Genomic DNA, 19,285 nt, shown 5'->3' on the forward strand with positions numbered 1-19,285 from the left:
ACAGGTGTGAGCCACCACTCCCGGCCTATTTTTAGGTTTTTGAGGAACCTCCTCACTGTTCTCTAGAGTGAGTGCACAATTTTTCAGCTTCCTAAAGTGCCAGGATTACAGGTGTGAACCACGGTGCTTGGTCTGTTTCTTTTAAATATACACCCAGAAGTGGACTTAGCTACCATATGGTAGCTCTATGTTTGTTTTTTTGAGGAACCTCCCCACTGTTCTCTATAGTGAGTGTACAGTGTTTCAACCTCCCAAAGTTCTGGGATTACAGGCGTGAGCCACCGCGCCCAGCTCACTGTAGGATTTTTCTTAACGCGTTACATACCTTGCTGGGATTTTAGCAGAGATCACAATATTAAAAACTTGGGGAAGGATTTCTATGACTCTCGTTTTAACTACGAGGAAATGTCAACTTCTAGTTTTGTAACGTCCTGCCCAGGAGCGGTGGTCGTTAACGTGTGGAGCTGGGATGACGTCCAAGTCAGTTGGTTGCCCGACCTTTATTCTGCCTTGTCCCGTAGATTTAGAAAGAGGCTGACACATCAGGTAACTAGTTTAGAGTCATCTGATCATGCGGGTAAGCAGCGTTTTTCAGAGGCCAAGGCCTTCCCTCTCATTTCACTAGTGGGAAGGGCGGAAAGAACAGAACGGAAAGCTCTTCCTTTTGTGTGAGGCAGTTGCTGTGGAAACCCCACAGGCAGGAGGCCCCTGGACAGCACATCCTGTCGGCTTGTGTCCTTGCACTGGTGCACCCCAGGCCAGGCCGGACTGCTGGGACCGGGGCCATGTCTCCCCACCCCACCGCCCTCCTGGGCCTAGGTGAGTCCTGGAGGCAGCGGGGAGGCTGGAAAGGGGGTCGGGAGGTCTGGAGAGTTCCCTGCTCAAGCCTGACTCCAGTGCAGAAGATTCTGGGAAGGAAAGTGTCCTCCTCCCCCAGGACTGCCCTGCTGCTCTCCCCGGGGCCTAAGTCTGACCAGAGAAGACCTTGTCCTAAAAACAGGGACCCGGGTATGGGGATGAGGTCAGCTTTAAGAAGGGCTTGGGGGGCAGGCGCGGTACTCACGCCTGTAATCCTAGCACTTTGGGAGGCTGAGGCGGGCGGATCATGAGGTCAGGAGTTTGAGACCAGCCTGGCCAACGTGGTGAAACCCCATCTCTACTAATACAAAAATCAGCCGGGCGTGGTGGCGGGCGCCTGTAATCCCAGCTACTCGGGAGGCTGAGGCGGGAGAATCGCTTGAACCCGGGAGGCGGAGGTTGCAGTGAGCCGAGATCGCGCCACTGCACTCCAGCCTGGGTGACAAGAAGAAAACTCCGTCTCCAACAACACCACCAAAAAGGAGGGCTGGGGGAGCGGGAGCCTTTTTGGAAGAGGAGACTTTGGGATTTATCTTGAAACCATTTTGCAGCAAGAAGGATTGCACCGAGATAGCGATGTCGAGGAGGGTTGGTTTGGTCCTGATGAAATGCTGAACGCCCCCCAGCTCCATCCAGCCCCCTTTCGATAGCAGCCCCGTAAGGAGACTGGGTGGTGGCATTTTTCTCACTGGGGCTTCTCTTGCAGTGCTCTGCCTGGCCCAGACGATCCACGCGCAGGAGGGTGAGTCACACCTTCGTCCCGTCTTCCCCGTCCCCTCTGGCACCCCAAGGGCAGTTCTGGGTGGGAGTGATGTTGATGCTTAGAGGGCCGGAGGGACCCCTTTAAGTATACCCTAGATTGCAAACTATTCCAGATGTAAAATGCATAACCCTCACCCCTTTCACTCCTTCATTCTCTACCTGTCATATTTTGCTTTTCTTGTTTTCAAAAATCTTATATTTTATTTTATTTATTTATTTTTTTTTGAGATGGAGTCTCGCTCCATCACCCAGACTAGTGGCACAATCTTGGCTCACTGCAACCTCCGCCTCCCAGTTTCAAGCGATTCTTCTGCCTCAGCCTCCTGAGTAGCTAGGATTACAGGTGCATGCCACCACCCCCAGCTAATTTTTTTTTTTTTGGTATTTTTAGAAGAGACGGGGTTCACCATATTGGCCAGGCTGGTCTCGAACTCCTGACCTTATGATCTGCCCACCTCAGCCTCCCACAGTGTTGGGATTACAGGCGTGAGCCACTGCACCCAGCCAAAAATCTTATTTTTAATCGACAAATAATTGTATATGTTTGTGGGTTACCATGTGATGTTACAATGTATGTAAACATTGTGGAAAGATTAAATAAGGCTAAATAACATAACAATCACATTACATACTTATAGTGACGAGAACATTTAAAATCTACTTTTAGCAATTTTGAAATATATCATAAGTTATTATTAACTATAGTCCGCCTGCTGTGCAATAGATCTCAAAAACTTACTCCTCCTGTTTAACTGAAACTTTGTACCATTTGATCTGTGTCTTTCCCAAGCCCCCCATCTGCAGCCTCTAATATCATCATTCTAATCTCTACCTCTGTGAAATGACCTTTTTTGTTTGTTTTGGGATGGAGTCTTACTCTGTCACCCAGGCTGGAGTGTAGTGGCACAATCTCGGCTCACTGCAATCTCCACCTCTTGAGTTCAAGCAGTTCTCCTGCCTCTGAACCAGCCTCCCGAGTAGCTGGGATTACAGGTGCCTGCCACCACGCCTGGCTAATTTTTGTGTTTTTAGTAGAGACGGGGTTTCACCATGTTGGCCAGCCTGGTCTCGAACTCCTGACCTCAGGTGATCCACCCACCTCGGCCTCACAAAGTGCTGGGATTACAGGTATGAGCCACCACGCCTGGCCGAGATGAACTTTTTTAGATTCCACATGTGGTATTTGTTTTCCTGTGCCCGGCTTATTTCACTTAGCATAATGTCCTCCGGTTCATCCATGTTGTTGCAAATGATACAACGTCCTTCCTTTATTAGGGCTGAATAATATTCCATTGCATAGACACACCACATTTTCCTCATCCATTCATTTGGCAGTGGACACTCAGGTTATTTCCAGGTCTTGGAGGCTGTGAGTAGCTCTGCGGTCACCCTGGGAGTGCAGGTGTCACCTCCACACACCAATTTCTACAACGAGAATTCAAACCCAACACCACCAAGGCTGAGCCCGGCAGTTTTCCCCAGACCAGCCCACACTTCACTTGGCAGCTTCTTGGCAGGGAACGTGACAGTCACAAAGGGCAGACTCTGAACATTCCATCTCTTCTCCATCCTCCTAGATGCATCATGTCACCCAGTCCTGGTGATTTCACTCTCAATTTTTCTCATCTTTCCCTCTCTCTTTACTGACTTTTCCTATGTCTCCCCCTGGTGACGGCCCCTCTCTCCTCCGTGGCTCCCCGAGGCCGGCCTCAGCCTGTCCATGCCACTGCTGCCTGCTGCCTTCCTGACCCCAGGGACGTTGTGATTTGCGAAAGCACAGACATGACCATTGTACTTTCCACAGTTTTTAAATTGTATTCAAAATTTTTCATTTACTATCTCATTGTAAGATGAATTTTTTTTTTTTCTCAGAGCCCTTCCCCTGTTTATCTTCAGATAGAATCAGACCTGTGTACCTCTCTTTGGTCTGGACGTGCCCATTTTCCCAGCCACATCCTGTCCCTGTGACTTTGGGCTCACCCATCTCTACATTCCTCCAGGTTCTTTCACTTTCTTGAACACTCCATATTCTGTTCAACATCAGGCCATCTCACATGCTGATTTTTTTTTTTTTTTTTTTTTTTTTTGAGATGGTGTTTCATTCTTGTTACCCAGGCTGGAGTGCAATGGTTTGGTCTTGGCTCACTGCAACCTCTGCCTCCCTGGTTGAAGCAGTTCTCCCTGCCTCAGCCTCCCAGGTAGCTGGGACTACAGGCACTTGCCACCATGCCTGGCTAATGTTTTTGTATTTTTAGTGGAGACGGGGATTCACCATGTTGATCAGGCTGGTCTCGAACTCCTGATCTCAGGTGATCCGCCCGTCTTGGCCTCCCAAAGTACTGGGATTACAGGCGTGAGGCACCCGGCGCCTGGTCTGATTTTTAAAAATTAATTAATTCAGTTTAAAATTGACCAATGCAAATTGCATGTATTTGTCATGTCCAGTGTAATGTTGTGGCCTCTGCACACAGCGCGGAATGGCTACATCGAGCTGGGGAACGTAGGCATTCCTCCTGTGCTAATCATTTTCTGTGGTGAGAACGCTTAGAATCACCTTGATTAACAATGTCCAATAATGTAATACGTTGTTATTAATTGTAGTCACCGAGCTGTACATGATGCCTCTCGAATTTATTTCTCTTCTCTAACTGAAACGTTGTATCCTTTGAGGAACACTCACTGGCTGATTTTCCCACTGTGAGTGCCCTGCTGTCACCTGTCTGCTCAGTTCAGGTAGTTTCTACCCCTCCCTCAGCGTTCAGCTCAGAGAGTGCTTCCCCTGACTTTGCAGAGGAGGTCAGCTCCACCGCCCACCTGTCCCCTAGATTCCTGCGCTTACCCACAGGAAACTTAACTGCAGTTCCCAGCTGCAGATTTGGACAATTCTCCCATCAGTATCTGTCCTCCCTTCAAGACGTCCACCTCCAAAGGGCAGACACCCTGTGTGTGTTTCTCACATTTGTGGAATTAGCAGCTCATGAAAAATGTCTTTAAACGGATTGATAAGTAACTGAGATACGGTTAAAAGAAAGAAAAATGAACAAATGGGTGGGTTTGAGGAGATGCTGGTCAAAGGATAGAAAATTTCGTCTAGACAGAGAGAATAAGTTCAAGATTGTGCAACATAAGGACTAGAGTTAATCACAATGTATTGTATGCTTTCAGATCGCTAAGAGGCAGATTTTAAATGTTCTTACCACAAAAATTAACTATGCAAAGTAAGGTTATATGAATTAGCTTGATTCAGCGAGTCCACAGTGTGTATCTGTACCAACACATCATGTTGTACACCTTCAATATATGCAGTTTTAATCTGGCAATAACAGAGAATGAATGAAGACGGGATGAGCGAATTAAAGCCCTGCCAGCTCTCTGCCCTGCTCAGGGATTTTGCTAATTTTGACACAACCTTCCTGTTTCAGGGCATCAAACCCGCCCTTCCTCCTCCACCCCAAGCCCAGTTGAGATAAACAGGGTTTTTCAAGAGCTTTAATAACAAGGAAATGCAAATTCGGCTGAGGAGAAAGTAGAAACTAGAGGAAAACCCAGAGGTGGTGTCTCCACAGAGACCTGCATTAGCAATGGGGACCTGTCACGGGCTGGGCATCTGCTGTGAGCAGATCAGGGCTGGGTCAGGGCTGGGGGCTTCACCCTCACCCCATCGGACCCTCACAGGAGCCTGGCAACCCCCGTCCCACACTCAGTCCCACCCGGGGACCGGCCAGTGCCCTTCAGGCCCCAGCATGAGCCATCTCCAGAGCCCTCGCACCCCTGTCCCTTGTCCTTCACGAATGACCCTGTCATCCCCGTCCTGTGCCCCCTCCCGCCCTCTGTCCCTCTGGAAAGTGGCCCTGGGCTCTCGGCAGACATGAGGGGCCCCAGGCTGCTCCGACACTTCCCACGTGACCCTGAGCAAGGCCCAAGTTGTGAGCAAGTCTCGGGGTCCTTATTGTCAACTGGGAAAATAACTCTGCACCGATGAGGATTCCCGCGCACGTAGAAGGTGCAGGAGGCCTGGCGATGTTCTAAGGTTGGGCTGTGGTCATGGCTGCACAACTCTACAAAATTGCTAAAATCCCTGACATGTGACGCTAAAATGACATGTGTGGCATGGTGACTTCCTATGGTGGACGCTGAGGTCCTTCTCTGCTTCCCTCCTAGGGCCCCTGCCCAGACCCTCCATCTCGGCTGAGCCAGGCACCGTGATCCCCCTGGGGAGGCCTGTGACCCTCCAGTGCCGGGGCCCGGTTGGCGTTTACGCATTCCGCCTGGAGAGGGAGGATAGATTTGAGTATAAAGATAATTACAATGTGTTTCGACTTGGTCCATTTGAGTCTGAGGCCAGATTCCGCATCGACTCAGTAAGTGAAGCCAATGCTGGGCTTTATCGCTGCATCTATTATAAGACCCCCCGATGGTCTGAGCACAGCGACTACCTGGACCTGGTGGTGAAAGGTGAGGACGTCACCTGGACGCTGCCCCAGTCTCAGCTCGGCCCTCGAGCTTGTCCCCAGGTCCCTGGACCCTGTCCCAGCTGCTGCCCGTTCTCTGTGGCCACCCTTGCCCTCCTCCTGACCCCCAAGCCCTCCTCTCCCCCTCTCCCTCTGCACACACCTCCCCTCTGCCCTCACACCTGCTTAGGTCCCTGGAGCCCTGGTCTCCTCCGGACACCACGGATGGCCTGGACACTCAGCCCCAGCATCCGGTGGGCTCAGAGCTGGCTCTGCTTGGCTGGGTGGGGAGTGGGTTCCCAGAGATTAGGGGGCGACCCCCCTACAAGGGGATGAGTGTCTTTTCACACAGGGTGGATGGTCTCACTTGTTATTCCTTTCCACTGAGCCAGAACCTGCCCCAGGCAATGTGCTTCTCCTGGTGTGCTTCATCTCCCATTGGGCAGAGCACAGGGCCCAGGGATGGCCCCTGGTCAGGGCTGGACAGTGCTTTGGGAAAACCTTTGGTATGTGACCACACGCACCCCTGTGTGTGCTCAACCTGAGATGTCCTGGAGTCAAAGTCCACTGGAGAGGCTCCAACCCACCTTCATGTCCCCCCAGGACCTCAAAGGTCCCCTGAGGTCAAGCAGAGCTTGTGGTGGGAGGAGCAGAGGGAGTGACCAGCCCCAGGGAGAATGGGGCAAGCAGCGGGGCTCTCCCCAGCCTCCTGTCCCCTGCCCTGTTTTCTCAGGAGTCTCGGGACATTGTCTGGGATTGCCTGATGGCCATGCGGCCTTTGGATGGGGGCTCAGGGTGGAGGAGGGCAGGTTGGTTGGGACGGGTTCTACATCCTTCTCCTGCCTCTGTTTACAGAAACCTCTGGAGACACGGACTCCCCCGTCACAGAGCCCGACTCCTCAGCTGGTCAGTAGCAGGGTCCTCAGCCGGAAGGGATTACAGTGGGATCTGTGCTGGGGATGCAGCTCCGAGTCCAGCCCTCGGCCCTGGGCTTGGAGTCAAGGTCTAGGGAGGCCACGGGAAGGAACTGACACCCGCCCGGCTCTGGGAGGTGGCTAATGCTCCTAGAGACCATAGCAACAATGGTACCGTGATTGTAACCTCGTTCCATGCCAGGAACTGTGGAAAACACTTAGTGCAAGCACCACTCTCCGGGGGAGGTACTAGTCTGGTTGTCTAACTGCTCCTCCTCTCTAATATGCAAAACATAAACTAAAGTTCCTTGCTTAAAGGCACAAGGCTATGAAGGGGCAGGGGCAGGGGCAGGGGCAGGGGCCACCCACCCGGGCAGCCCCACCCCAGACTTTCGGCGTCTCCCGAGCTCCACGCTGCCCCCTTGTGGGCGTGGCCTCACCATTCACCCCGCTCTGCACCTGATGGAGGGACTTAGAACTCACCTCCAACCTGGGACACCCGAAGAGGGACGGTGATGCTCCTATTGGCTCTCTGATCTCCGGGGGAAGCCTGAACAGTGGAGTAAGGTCCCTTAAAAGGAGGGTGCCACAGGGAGGAGACGTAGCCTGTGAACAGTGACCAGGATGAAGCCATGAGGCTTCCCTTCCATCTGGCTCTGCCCTGGACTCTGTGATGGGAGAGAAGCTGCCCTGGCTCTGGCCCTGGACTCTGTGTGATTGAAGTGAAGCTGCCCCAAGTCCCTGGGTCTCAAGTTGTCCATCTCCTCCTGTGATCTGTGACCAGAACCTCCCAGGGGAGGACACGGGGTCATAAGCCATCCGCGGACCCTTCCCCACCTGTGTTCTCATCACCAGAGTGGTCGTCCTTGGTCACCCAGTGACAGCCTGTGAGGCTCGGGCTGTGAGCTCAGGCAGGCGGGACCAGGGGCTGAAGCCACATAGGGAGGTGGGAGGAGCCATGCTGTGCTCCATCCGGACCCCCTCAGAGGCTCCTGGGCTGCCTGAGCGGGACCGGATGTGCTCCTGAGTCCAGCTGACCTGGTTCAAGTCCAGTGTCTGGTTTTTATTAGCCTTCTGTCTGCGGGAATATCTACCCTCTCTTTCTCTCTCTCTCTCTCCCTCTCCTTCCCTCTCTCCTCTCCCACCTTTCATGCAGTGACATATAAAGGTTACGAGGACAGACCCTCCTGCAGCCAGATTGCTGGGTTCATGGTTCAAATCCCGGTGGTTCTGCCACCCCCCCGGCTCCATGCCTGATGGTGACTCACCCAAACCTCCTGTGTCCCAAATTCCTCATGTGAAACATAGGCAGTAAAATAACTGTCCTGGTAGAATCGTTTAGGGGAGACTTGAGTTCAGGTAGACACGGCGCTGACATCAGTGCTGATTAGAAAACCCCAAAGGAGGGGTGCTGCTATTAATACTGAGGAAGTATTTTGTCCCCACAGGGACTGTGACAGGCACTGAAGGCTCCGGATTTGACGCATCGTGAATGAGGAGAAATGGCCTCCAGTCTTGTGAACTTCAATGGGGAGAAATAATTAGAATGAGCATTAGAAATGCACAGATTCCCATACATGCATATACAAATAAAAAGATATGATTTGCAATGGAGAATTTCAGAGCTATCATTTCAATTACATTAAATATGTTCACATCATATATTACACATATAAGGAACATAATTATATAATAAAATATGTTAACGTATCACCACATATCACTATAATGTACACTATATTATATGAAAGATATTATATTTACAATATATAGTGTAATAACTTGCGGGTGTTATAATTTTTTTTTTTTTTTTTTTGAGACGGAGTCTTGCTCTGTCACCCAGGCTGGAGTGCAGTGGTGCGATCTCGGCTCACTGCAAGCTCCGCCTCCCGGGTTCACGCCATTCTCCTACCTCAGCCTCCGAGTAGCTGGGACTACAGGCGCCCGCCACCTCGCCCGGCTAGTTTTTTTGTATTTTTTAGTAGAGATGGTATTTCACCGTGTTAGCCAGGGTGGTCTCGATCTACTGACCTCGTGATCCGCCCGTCTCGGCCTCCCAAAGTGCTGGGATTACAGGCTTGAGCCATCGCGCTTGGCCGGGTGTTATAATTAATAAACATAGGTACAAACATAAATATATAATCTATTTCTATGGTTTATAATTATAATAGAAACATTTTATATTTAATTATATATTTATATGTAATAAACATTATACATTATATATTATAGTGAATATATGTAACATATATTATAAGTAATTATAAATCACTTACAATTAACATTATATACATTAAATTATAATGTATATGCCAAGATTGCATAATTAAAATATATATTTGTTATATTTTATGTTTGCATAGCACATGATACATATAACTATAAATAATATAAAAATTGTAATATTGCACATTTTAAATTGTGGCACATGTTATGAAGACCAAACCCAGGAAGTCACGGTGTAGAATTACGGGTGGTGTCCTGGACTTTGGGCCGTGGACGAGGCAAGAGGAAAGGACACTCCAAAATAGAATGTCTGCCTTTCTGGAAGGATATTGAAGATGCTGCCTCGGCAGCAGGGGAGGGGAGGGACCACTGTTCCTGGAAGAGGGACACGTGGGCTCGGACCCTGGGTTTGGGGGAGCCCCGCAGGACCCCATTTGGTCACCTGTGAATTGGGTAGTGGCGTGCACTGTGCAGAGGAGGGTGAATGTTCGAGGAGATGACGGGCCGGCCCGGAATGCGCTGCTCAGGGAGCCTGGGCGGCGCCGCACACACTCGCCCGCTAGCTGCAGGGCTTCAGGAAACAGGAGCACATCTGGGTTTGGATTCTTCCCACAGGAGGGCGGGTTACATCCCCATCAGGGGGCTGCCGCGAGGGCAGATAAAATCAGACAGGGGGATTCTTGCACTCTGGTGGGAACCCAGAAGGAGGTCAGGGAGGGAAGGTCTCCCTTCCTCTTCTTGCGGGTAGTTGGTCTCTTCCTAGATCCACGGAGGGCAGACAGCAGCGATGTCTACCACAGCTTCACGCCCAGGAAACGCGCTGTATCTGCACCATCCAGTAGGGATGGCGTCAGGCACGTGGGTCACACTGAGCCCTCCAGATGCAGACAGTGCAGCCGGCTTGTCATGCCATTGAACTTTGGATAAATTTAAATATCAATAGCTACGTGTGACTCTCATACTGGACAGTAGATGTAGAAAGTTTCCATCATCACAGAAGACTCTACTGGTCAGTGCTGGTCTAGAAGGAGCTGTCAGGGTCGTGGGGAGTGAAGAGAGATCCCCACAGTGGATGTGGGAGGACTCAGAGCCTTCTCTGTCCAGCTCAGGACTCTAACTCCTCTTCCTTCTGATTCCTCCCTCACAGGACCCACGCAGAGGCCGTTGGACAACAGTCACAATGATCGTGAGTGATGGGGGCCATGGAGGGTGAGCCTAGTGTGTACCTCTTGGGGAAGGAGAAAGAGGTCAGGCTTTGGGGTTGATCAGATTCCTGCTCTGCTAACGGCCAGCTGTGTCCCTGTGCAGAGGACCCCAGCACTGAGGACCCCAGTGGTGGAGGAAGGGGTTAACGATCTCTGTGCTGCAGGATTATTATTATTATTATTATTTTTGAGACAGACTCTCGCCCTGTCGCCCAGGTTAGAGTGTAGTGGCGTGATCTCAGCTTACTGCCTCCTCCACCTCCCGGGTTCAAGCAATTCTCCTGCCTCAGTCTCCCGAGTAGCTGGGATTACAGGCATGCGCCACCACACCTGGCTAATTTTTATGTTTTTAGTAGACGTGGGGCTTCACCATGTCAGCCAGGATGGTCTCAATCTCCTGACCTCGTGGTCCTTCGGCCTCGGCCTCCCAAAGTGCTCAGATTACAGGCGTGAGCCACCACACCCTGCTGCAGGACTACTATTTACCTGAGAGATTTTATATATTAGTAAGTCTATGACAAGCAGATATACAGTAAGGGCTCAATAAATGCACACTGCTGAAAACCTGTTTCTGTCTTTCTTAGATGCACCTGCTTCCCAAGGCCTGAGTGCTGAGCATCTTTATATTCTCACCGGGGTCTCAGTGGTCTTCCTCTTTTGTCTCCTCCTTCTGGTCCTCTTTTTCCTCCATCACCAGAATCAGATAAAGCAGGGTAGGTCTCAGGGTCAGGGTGGAGTGACCTGGGGAAGCTGTCAGGAGAGGCTAGGAAGAAGGTCTCCTTAATTCATACCCCAACTGTCCTCAGGGCCCCCCAGAAGCAAGGGCAAGGAGCAGAAGCCACAGCAGAGGTGAGGCCCCTGGGAATGACTCCTGGGCCTCCACCCAGTCCTCTGCCGCCAGGCTGCCCCTGAGGTTCACTTTTACTTTTCCTCTCAGGCACGACCTGGCTGTTGATGTTCTAGAGAGGACAGAAGGTGAAGGTGGAGGAGGAGGGACAGGCCTGAGATGGGGAAGTGGGGACTTGGTGCCAATCCAGATGCAATGTGGGGGGAGTGGAGGGAAGAATCTTTGGGAACATTCTAGAAGGTCGTATTATAGATTGGGTGCAGGATGTCAACTGAAGTTGGGGGTTCTCAGGCAGATTTGCCTTGTGACATCCTTCCCAGAAAACTGGCCATGTATTTTCTTCCCCAGACAAGGCCACAGTCAGTGGACTTCCTGAGAAGGACAGAGAGATGGACACCTCGGTGAGCCTTCCTACTAGTTATTCAAGTACCTCACTTTTAGCAGCTTAAAAAAAATCTCAGCTCCTTGGGTCAGGAATTCAGGAGTGGCTCAGCTGGGCGGTTCCGGCTCACCGCCTGTCCTAAGGTTGCTGTCGAGAGGTCGCCCAGGGCTGTGTCCATCTGAAGGCTCCCGTGGGCTGGAGGATCCACGTCCAAGACGCTCACTCCCACGGCTGTGGACAGGAAACCTCTGTTCCTCTCACAGGGGCCTCTCCACACCGCGGATTCCCCCAGAGGGAGGGATCCAAGGATGGGTGTTGGGGAGGGGCGGAAGCGCGATGTCTTTTGCCTCAGCTTGGAAGTCAGGAGTCTTCCCTTCTGCCTTGTTCATTGTCACATAGACCAACCCTAATACCCTGTGGGAGGGCTCTTCACACGGATGCAATTTCAGGAGAGGGTCCTCAGGGCCCATGGAGATGGCCGCCACAGCCCTCCAGTCCCACAGCCCCTCACCTCACCCTCCACCAGGCACTCCCTCACCCTGGGTCTCTCTCTCCCAGGCCCCGGCTGCAGGGGACCCCCAGGAGGTGACGTATGCGCAGCTGGACCACTGGGCCCTCACACGGAGGACAGCCCAGGTTGTGTCTCCACAGTCCACAAAGCCCATGGCTGAGTCCTGCACATATGCAGCCATTGCCAGACACTGACCCCAGGCCCACCTGACCTCTACACCTGAGGATATAAAGTCACTCTAGGAAAAGCCTGAAGCGGCCATTTGGAAGGCTTCCTCTTGGACTCATCATCATCTGGAAAGCGAGTCAGGCAGCTGTCCAGGAGACATGAGCTGGAGACGAGTTTTCTAACCAGCTTCCAGAAGTTTCCTTAACCAGGTGGTTCCTTCTACAATTGACTAGCTCCTTGGATAGACTGTGTTGCCATTGATTCCAGAGACTCAGATACATACACCTGACTACTTCTAGAAATGAAGCTCTAATCAGCTGGCTGTTTCCAGAGACCCATCTACAATTGTCTGGCTGTCTCTAGAGCTCCAGCTACAGTTGTCTGGCTGTTTCTAGAGACTCCGTTTTAGTTGTCTGGCTGTTTCTAGAGACACAGCTTTATTCACCTGACTGTTTTCAGAGACCCAACTATAGTCACCTGGCTATTTTCAGAAACCCAGCCACAGGTTGTCTCCAGAGACCCAGCTACAAACACCCAGCAGATCTGATGAGCAGTGATGCAGTCCCCCAGCTGGTCCTAGGTGTCTCCTGTGAATCTCCAATGACCCCAGAGACTTTGTTGGAATGATCTGCTCTTCTGACCCCAAAGACCTTCCTAGAAGTGAAGAGCTAACCTTGAGACAGTGCTATACATTTACAGCTGAGAGCTAAGCCCGGTTCTCTGGGTCATACTTTACTCTGTGCATCAGTAAATAATTCTGAAGACATCACACCTGGCAGCCCGGTGCCTGGTCCCGGGTGCACAGGTCACTTGGGCCGAGTCTCTGCTTTCACAGTTGTTCAAAGCTGAGTGAGGGAAACAGGACTTACAAAGGAGGTGTCAGCGTTTTCATTTTAAAATTGAGTGGACCAAGATTGCATATATTCCGGGTGTACCATGGGATAATTTGATATACGTATACATTGCACAATGATCGCCATAATCAAATTAATGAGCACAGTTGTCACCACCCATGCCGTACGCAAGACCTCCTGAACTTGCTCATCACAGGACTCAGAGTTGGTGTCAGTGTTTTCAGATGGAGCCTGTGTTTCAGGGATGAATGAGGGAGGTGTCTGAGGGACGTGTGGGTGAGTGCAGACAGAGAGCTGACCTCACCTACCCAAAGCTTCACACACACACACAAGCATGTATACACTCACACGTGCACACAGCATACCCACACACTCACGTGTCCCAAGAGAGCCCTGAGTCCACTGCTGGATGAGGCATATCCATGTCTCCGCCCCACTTGTGTGGTCTCATGTGGTCTCTCAACTCAGATTAAAACAGGAAATTACCCTGTGAGTCACCAGAGGGTGAGAGAATCTCTGAGTTAATTTGTGTTTATCTTTAAAAACAAAACAAAATGTAACAAAACAAAAGAAAACAAAATAAAACAGTGCCAAGCCTGAAGTGGAGACTCAAACGGGCACGGCTCCTGGTGCGGTCCTGCCTGGAAAGGACTGCACAGGTAAGAAAATATCAGAACATCACATTCTACCCTCTAAAACAGACTGTTATGATCTATCAAAGAGAAGGAGGAATATCCAAAAATCCCGGAAAACCGGAACCAAAACAAAAACAGAAAAGGCACTTGTAGGTCTTTACAAGAAGGATAGTTAAAAAATTATACATATATAATACATACATAAAATACACGTTATATATAAAGTAAATGTATATTTAATAAACAAATACAAATAAATAATTATATTATATATTTACATATAATACATAATACATATATATAATTTTTTTTTTGAGATGGAGTCTCGCTCTGTCGCCCAGGCTGGAGGGCAGTGGTGCGATCTCGGCTCATTGCAACCTCCGCCTCCAGGGTTCAAGCAATTCTCCTGCCTCAGCCTGCCGAGTAGCTGGGACTACAGGCGCCCGCCACCACACCCAGCTAATTTTTGTATTTTTAGTAGAGACGGGGTTTCATCATCTTGGCCAGGCTGGTCTGGAACTCCTGACCTCAGGTGATCCGCCCGCATTGGCCTCCCAAAGTGCTGGGATTACAGGCGTGAACCACCGTGCCTGGCCGATAGATATAATTTTTAGAACTTCAACAAAAGCTCAGCCAGCTTTTTCTATGGGGCAATTGCTAATTTAGTTCCATACAAATATTGACACATTAAGTCCTTGTATACAATGTCCTCAGCAAGCCTTATTTTCCCCCTTTTTCTTGGAGAAACTATGGACTGAGACTGGAGCAATCTCTCCAAGGTCAGCCAGGTCTCAGGGGCGGGGGCTGCCCAGCGTATGGGGTTCCTGAACCCCAGGACAGGCTGTAGCTCACCGCGCTGGGAGGTTTCTGCCCTGCCATACTCTCAAATTTTAATTTGTACTGAGTTTTAATTTTCTATTTGTACTCAAGTTTAATTTCCTTCCAGGATCTGTTTCCTAGACCTGTGCTCTTTATTTTTGCTTTCTTGTTACATGATGACTGATTTTCTCTGTTCTTCACGTGGGACACATTCTCCTTGCTCTCTCTCTCTCTCTCTCTCTTTCTCTCTCTCTCTCTGGTGTGCGTGTCTCTGCATCTATGTATCTCTGTCTTTCTTCTCTCTGGTTGTTTTTCAACTCTTAGTGCAGTGTTTTCTCCCATCACGTCTTGTTTGTTTGGCTTGGACCCTGAGGTGAACAGGGGGGTAAATGAGGCCTTCAGCAAAGGTTGGCCAGCCTGACCTTAGCAGAGAGAGGATGTGTGAATTCTTCTACCCGCTGCAGAGCACAGGAGGGCTGAGCAGACCCCAGTACCTGTTCCGGTGTAAGGAAGTGCAGAAATTCCAGTCAGTGAGGCCGCAGTGAAAAGCAGGGCAGCCATGGTTTAGGGGAAATTACACAAAAGCACCCAACTGTTCTTGTGTGGGGATTGGTGGAAAGGAGGGGTCCAGGGAGAGGAGAGAAGAGCAGAGGCAGCAACTCACCTTTTCTTCTGGATCCTCCAACCTGCGCAATGCAGGGGTTGGGACTCAGGGCGATGGGTCCGGGGACACTGCTGTGTGGAGGGGATGTCCCTCTTGCTCCACGGTCCCCAAGCCCACCTGGAGGAGGAGCCACGTTTAACCCACCTGGTGGTGCAGCGCGGCCAGGCAGAGAGGGAAGGCCCACCCTGTGATCATGACCCCACCCCAGTTCCCCTGAGGAGCGTCCTGGGGGTGAACATCAGGGGGCTGCAGTGGGGCCCAACATGGAGGGGAGAAGAGGTCTCGCTTGGGCCAGATGGGGCAGCAGCAGATACTCACAGATGTCCCTGAATCCTTGGGACTAAGTGGACATTGAGTCAACAAGAAGGGTCCCCAGGCCTTGAGGGAGCAGAGAGAGGAAGGAAGGACCCCTGGCCATCAGGTACAGACATCAGTGGGGTAGCCCCACAATCTAGTAAGCAAACCCCACAGACCCCACTCAGCTCAGACCCAAAGCCCAAAGGCCAGCAGGAGGGCACAGAACCACTGTCCCAAGCATCACCTTTGACCCCTGCTTCCTCCATATTGGACACTACCCTGGGAAGGAGCTCAGGAGAGACGGACTGGGAAGATGAAATCATACTAAAGAAAGTGAAAAATGATTGTGAAGGGCTGAGTGTAAACTCCAGGGACTGTGTGTGTGTGTGTGTGTGTGTGTGTATGTGTTCACCAGGGGCAACTTATGAGAAGGAGTGACATCAATGATAGAAGGTATGTTTCTTTTTATTTTATTTTATTTTTTTATTTTTGAGAGGGAGTCTCGCTCTGTCACCCAGGCTGGAGTGCAGTGGTGCAATCTCTGCTCACTGCAAGCTCCGCTCCTGGGTTCACACCATTCTCCTGCCTCAGCCTCCCGAGTAGCTGGGATTCCAGGCGCCCAGCACCATGCCCGGCTACTTTTCTGGATTTTTAGTAGAGACAGGGTTTCACTGTGTTAGCCAGGATGGTCTCGATCTCTTGACCTTGTGATCCGCCCGCCTCGGCCTCCCAAAGTGCTGGGATTACAGGCATGAGCCACAGCGCCCAGCCCCATAGAAGACGTATTTCTTCCGTTGAACCGAGTGCACCATGAGCTGTTGCACAAACACACACGAACCCACACAGACACATACAAGGATGGAATCCTCACTGGCATGCCGTGCTATTTAACTCCTCAGGTATTAACTACCCAAGGAAAGAAATATAATTCATTGGATCTTTGATGATGCTTCAGTGAAATAAACCAGAGTCTGTTCCATCGAAAATGCCAGGTAAATGTTGACTATTTTTATTTTTCTCTGTTTTATCATGCATATATAATAGGCATTTCCCCCCCCCCCCCAACAGGATCAATATTTTGCAGGCTTTTTTATAAACTGCTTGTTCTCTTAAAAATTCACCAGAAGCATCCCTCCCTCAGTTGTACGTCCGCAATGAGCCCTCATAGTTTGTAGCACATCCCACAGTGCACACCCTCCTGAAAAATGCTTGGTTTGTGTGATAGTATGCCCTGTCCCTTTCTCTCCCCACCAGCCTTTCCTATGTGGAGAAACATCACTTAAAAATGTTTCACATTTGATAGGGATTCAGTGGTGCTATGTATGGGCTGTGTTTCAGTTTCTTTGCGTGTGGAGAATTTTTTTTTTATTTTTAATTTTTTTTTATTATTTTTTCTTGAGATGACATCTTGCTCTGTCACCCAGGCTGGAGTGCAGTGACGTGATCTCGGCTCATTGCAACCTCCACCTCCCAGGTTCAAGCGATTCTCCTGCCTCAGTCTCCTGAGTAGAGTAGCTGGGATTACAGGCATATGCTACCACGCCCGGCTAATTTTTGTATTTTTAGTAGAGACAGGGTTTCACCATGCTGGCCAGGCTGGTATCAAACTCCTGACCTCAAGTGATCTGCCCCACCTCAGCCTCCCAAAGTGCTGGGATTACAGGCGTGAGCCACTGTGCCCAGCCAAAATGTGGAGAATTTTAATAGGTATTTTGTTGCCAACCTTTTCTTCCTGTTTCCTTGGGGTATTCGGGTGGTTACTTTCACACAGAAAGAAAACAGCTTTTTCTGAGGACAGTGGTTCCCACCATGGAACTGAGATACCCTGAGCGCATAAGAGATGCCCAGAGTGGTAATCACAGCACCCTGATCTGCAGACCACTTCTCAGCTTCTGTCCAGAGCAGAGGCCAGGGGCCCGGACTTCCCTTTCTCAGACTGTTGGACCAGCTGGGCAGGGTGTTGAAGAAAAAAAAAACCCAGTGTCACTTGTTGAGGCACAGTAAGGAGGACTTTATTCAGGACTATGGCTGTAGGTCCAGGGACTATGGTGATGGAATCGCACAGTGTGGGAAAGAGACGGGGCTCAACTCTGAGTAGAACAGGAAAAGTGGGAATTTGTAACCTTGGAGCAGGGTGAGCGGGGTCCGTACATGGAAAATTGCTAAGAGAAGTCCTCAGGGGTTAAGAAGACTCTGGCTAAACCGACCCAGCAGGATTCTTGCTGAAGGCAGAACAAGGCAGCCAGACATCAGCTGACGCTGATGGAGAATAAGGGTTCTTACCTGTGAACCATCTGATTAAGGGTGATCAGATATCTAGAGTTAAACTGACTCTGCAGGATTCTTTCTTAAGTAAGAATTGGAAAACAGTTGCAATTCTTACTAAAATTGGGCAAAGCAGAGATAAACATGGAAGCCCAGAAGTCAGGGCTCATTGAAAAAGGGAGCTCAGAGGAACCTGAGTCGAGCATGGTCAAGGACAGTGTCTATGTGAAGGGAGAACGGAGAGCCTGGGCAAGTGTTGGGGAGGAGGGTTTAGACCAGGAATCACAAAGCTCATGGGCCTTGATTCATGGAGGGATCACTGACCCAAGAGCTTCATTTTCTTCTTCTTGAAGCGATGTGACTGCTGGGACTGGGTCTCCCCTGGGCTTGAGAGTGAGGTTTGGGGAAACCCACAGGTCTGTGCCCTTGGAGGGGCTTAGCCCACCTGGTCCCAGGAGGACACCACAGCCAACAGTGTGAACCTGCCCTCCATCTCCATCAGACCACACCTTGCTGACCCCAAGAACCAGAAGGAAGTGCCTTCGCCCAGGACCCCAGCTCTGTTGGGAGACCTCCTGTACCCATGGCCTCTGCCAGTCACTCTCACCTGTGACCCTAAAAAGTCTCAAGTCCCTCTCTGCATGTTCCTAATTCTTGGTCCATCCTATCCTCTTGGGGATGGCTCTTTGCATGGAAGGTCACTGCCAGCCTCAGGAACCCCAGGACCGAGCGGAGTCCTCAGCTTCCTCCATCCTGTGAGCAGGTGACTTGGGATTTCAGATGAGGCTGGCGGTGACTGGAGATTTCGGAATCTGGTGGATGCTTTTAACCCCCTGGAAGGACTGTGCCCTGAGAGACAGAAGATATGAGAAGCATGAGGATCCACTGAAATGTAAAGGTCTTTAGAGCTACAAGAGAAACTCTAAAAAGACAAGGAAATGCAGAAAGCCCTCAGTTCCTCAGTGGCTTGGGAGGGAGGCACAGACTTCCTGACTATACAGAAGGAGGAGATGATGGGAAGACTCGTTATGGATGGGGGCTAGGAGACCACCCTTCCTTATTTTTGTGCTAGCTATTGACAAGAGGGACTAATAAGGGTCCCAGATGAGAATTCACCACCATCCAAGACCTAACTGGGTGTGTGTAGACTCTGAAGTCCAAAACGTTCTGCCGACCGACATCTGCACAAACCACTCTCTGCAAAGCCACCACTAGAGTAATGCAGGGTTTCAGAAAGAGTTGGTTTTCTCCAGTCTAGCTGAGAATATCTTCTTGCAGTGAGAGAGGGACACACACACACACACACACACACACAAACACACACAGAGTATTGGCTCTGTTTTCTCCAAAGTGTGTGGCCTTTTCTTTTAAGGTGATGTAGATTACTTGGAACTAAATGGAGGTGATGGTTGAAGAAGATTATGAGT

The 19,285-nt window shown here is 50.4% G+C and overlaps 1 protein-coding gene across 5 annotated transcripts; it reads left to right on the plus strand.

Annotated features, from left to right (window-relative positions):
* Positions 1 to 734: 734 nt before the first annotated feature.
* Positions 735 to 13,779, plus strand: LOC696069 (leukocyte-associated immunoglobulin-like receptor 1). 5 transcript variants are annotated; one of them, XM_077981832.1, is made up of 10 exons: positions 735 to 819; positions 1,565 to 1,600; positions 5,782 to 6,075; positions 6,927 to 6,977; positions 10,359 to 10,397; positions 11,001 to 11,129; positions 11,223 to 11,265; positions 11,354 to 11,391; positions 11,612 to 11,664; positions 12,204 to 13,779. In XM_077981832.1, the coding sequence occupies exons 1-10, from the start codon at positions 786 to 788 to the stop codon at positions 12,348 to 12,350; spliced, it is 864 nt and encodes a 287-aa protein (XP_077837958.1). In that variant the 5' UTR covers positions 735 to 785; the 3' UTR covers positions 12,351 to 13,779. The 5 variants fall into 5 exon arrangements, with proteins under 5 accessions (XP_077837958.1, XP_077837960.1, XP_014980382.2 ...); XM_077981834.1 differs by lacking the exon at positions 6,927 to 6,977; XM_015124896.3 differs by lacking the exons at positions 11,223 to 11,265; positions 11,354 to 11,391.
* The last annotated feature ends 5,506 nt before the right edge of the window (positions 13,780 to 19,285 follow it).

The sequence above is a fragment of the Macaca mulatta genome, chromosome 19 (genome assembly GCF_049350105.2).
Source record: "Macaca mulatta isolate MMU2019108-1 chromosome 19, T2T-MMU8v2.0, whole genome shotgun sequence".
NCBI lineage: Eukaryota > Metazoa > Chordata > Mammalia > Primates > Cercopithecidae > Macaca > Macaca mulatta.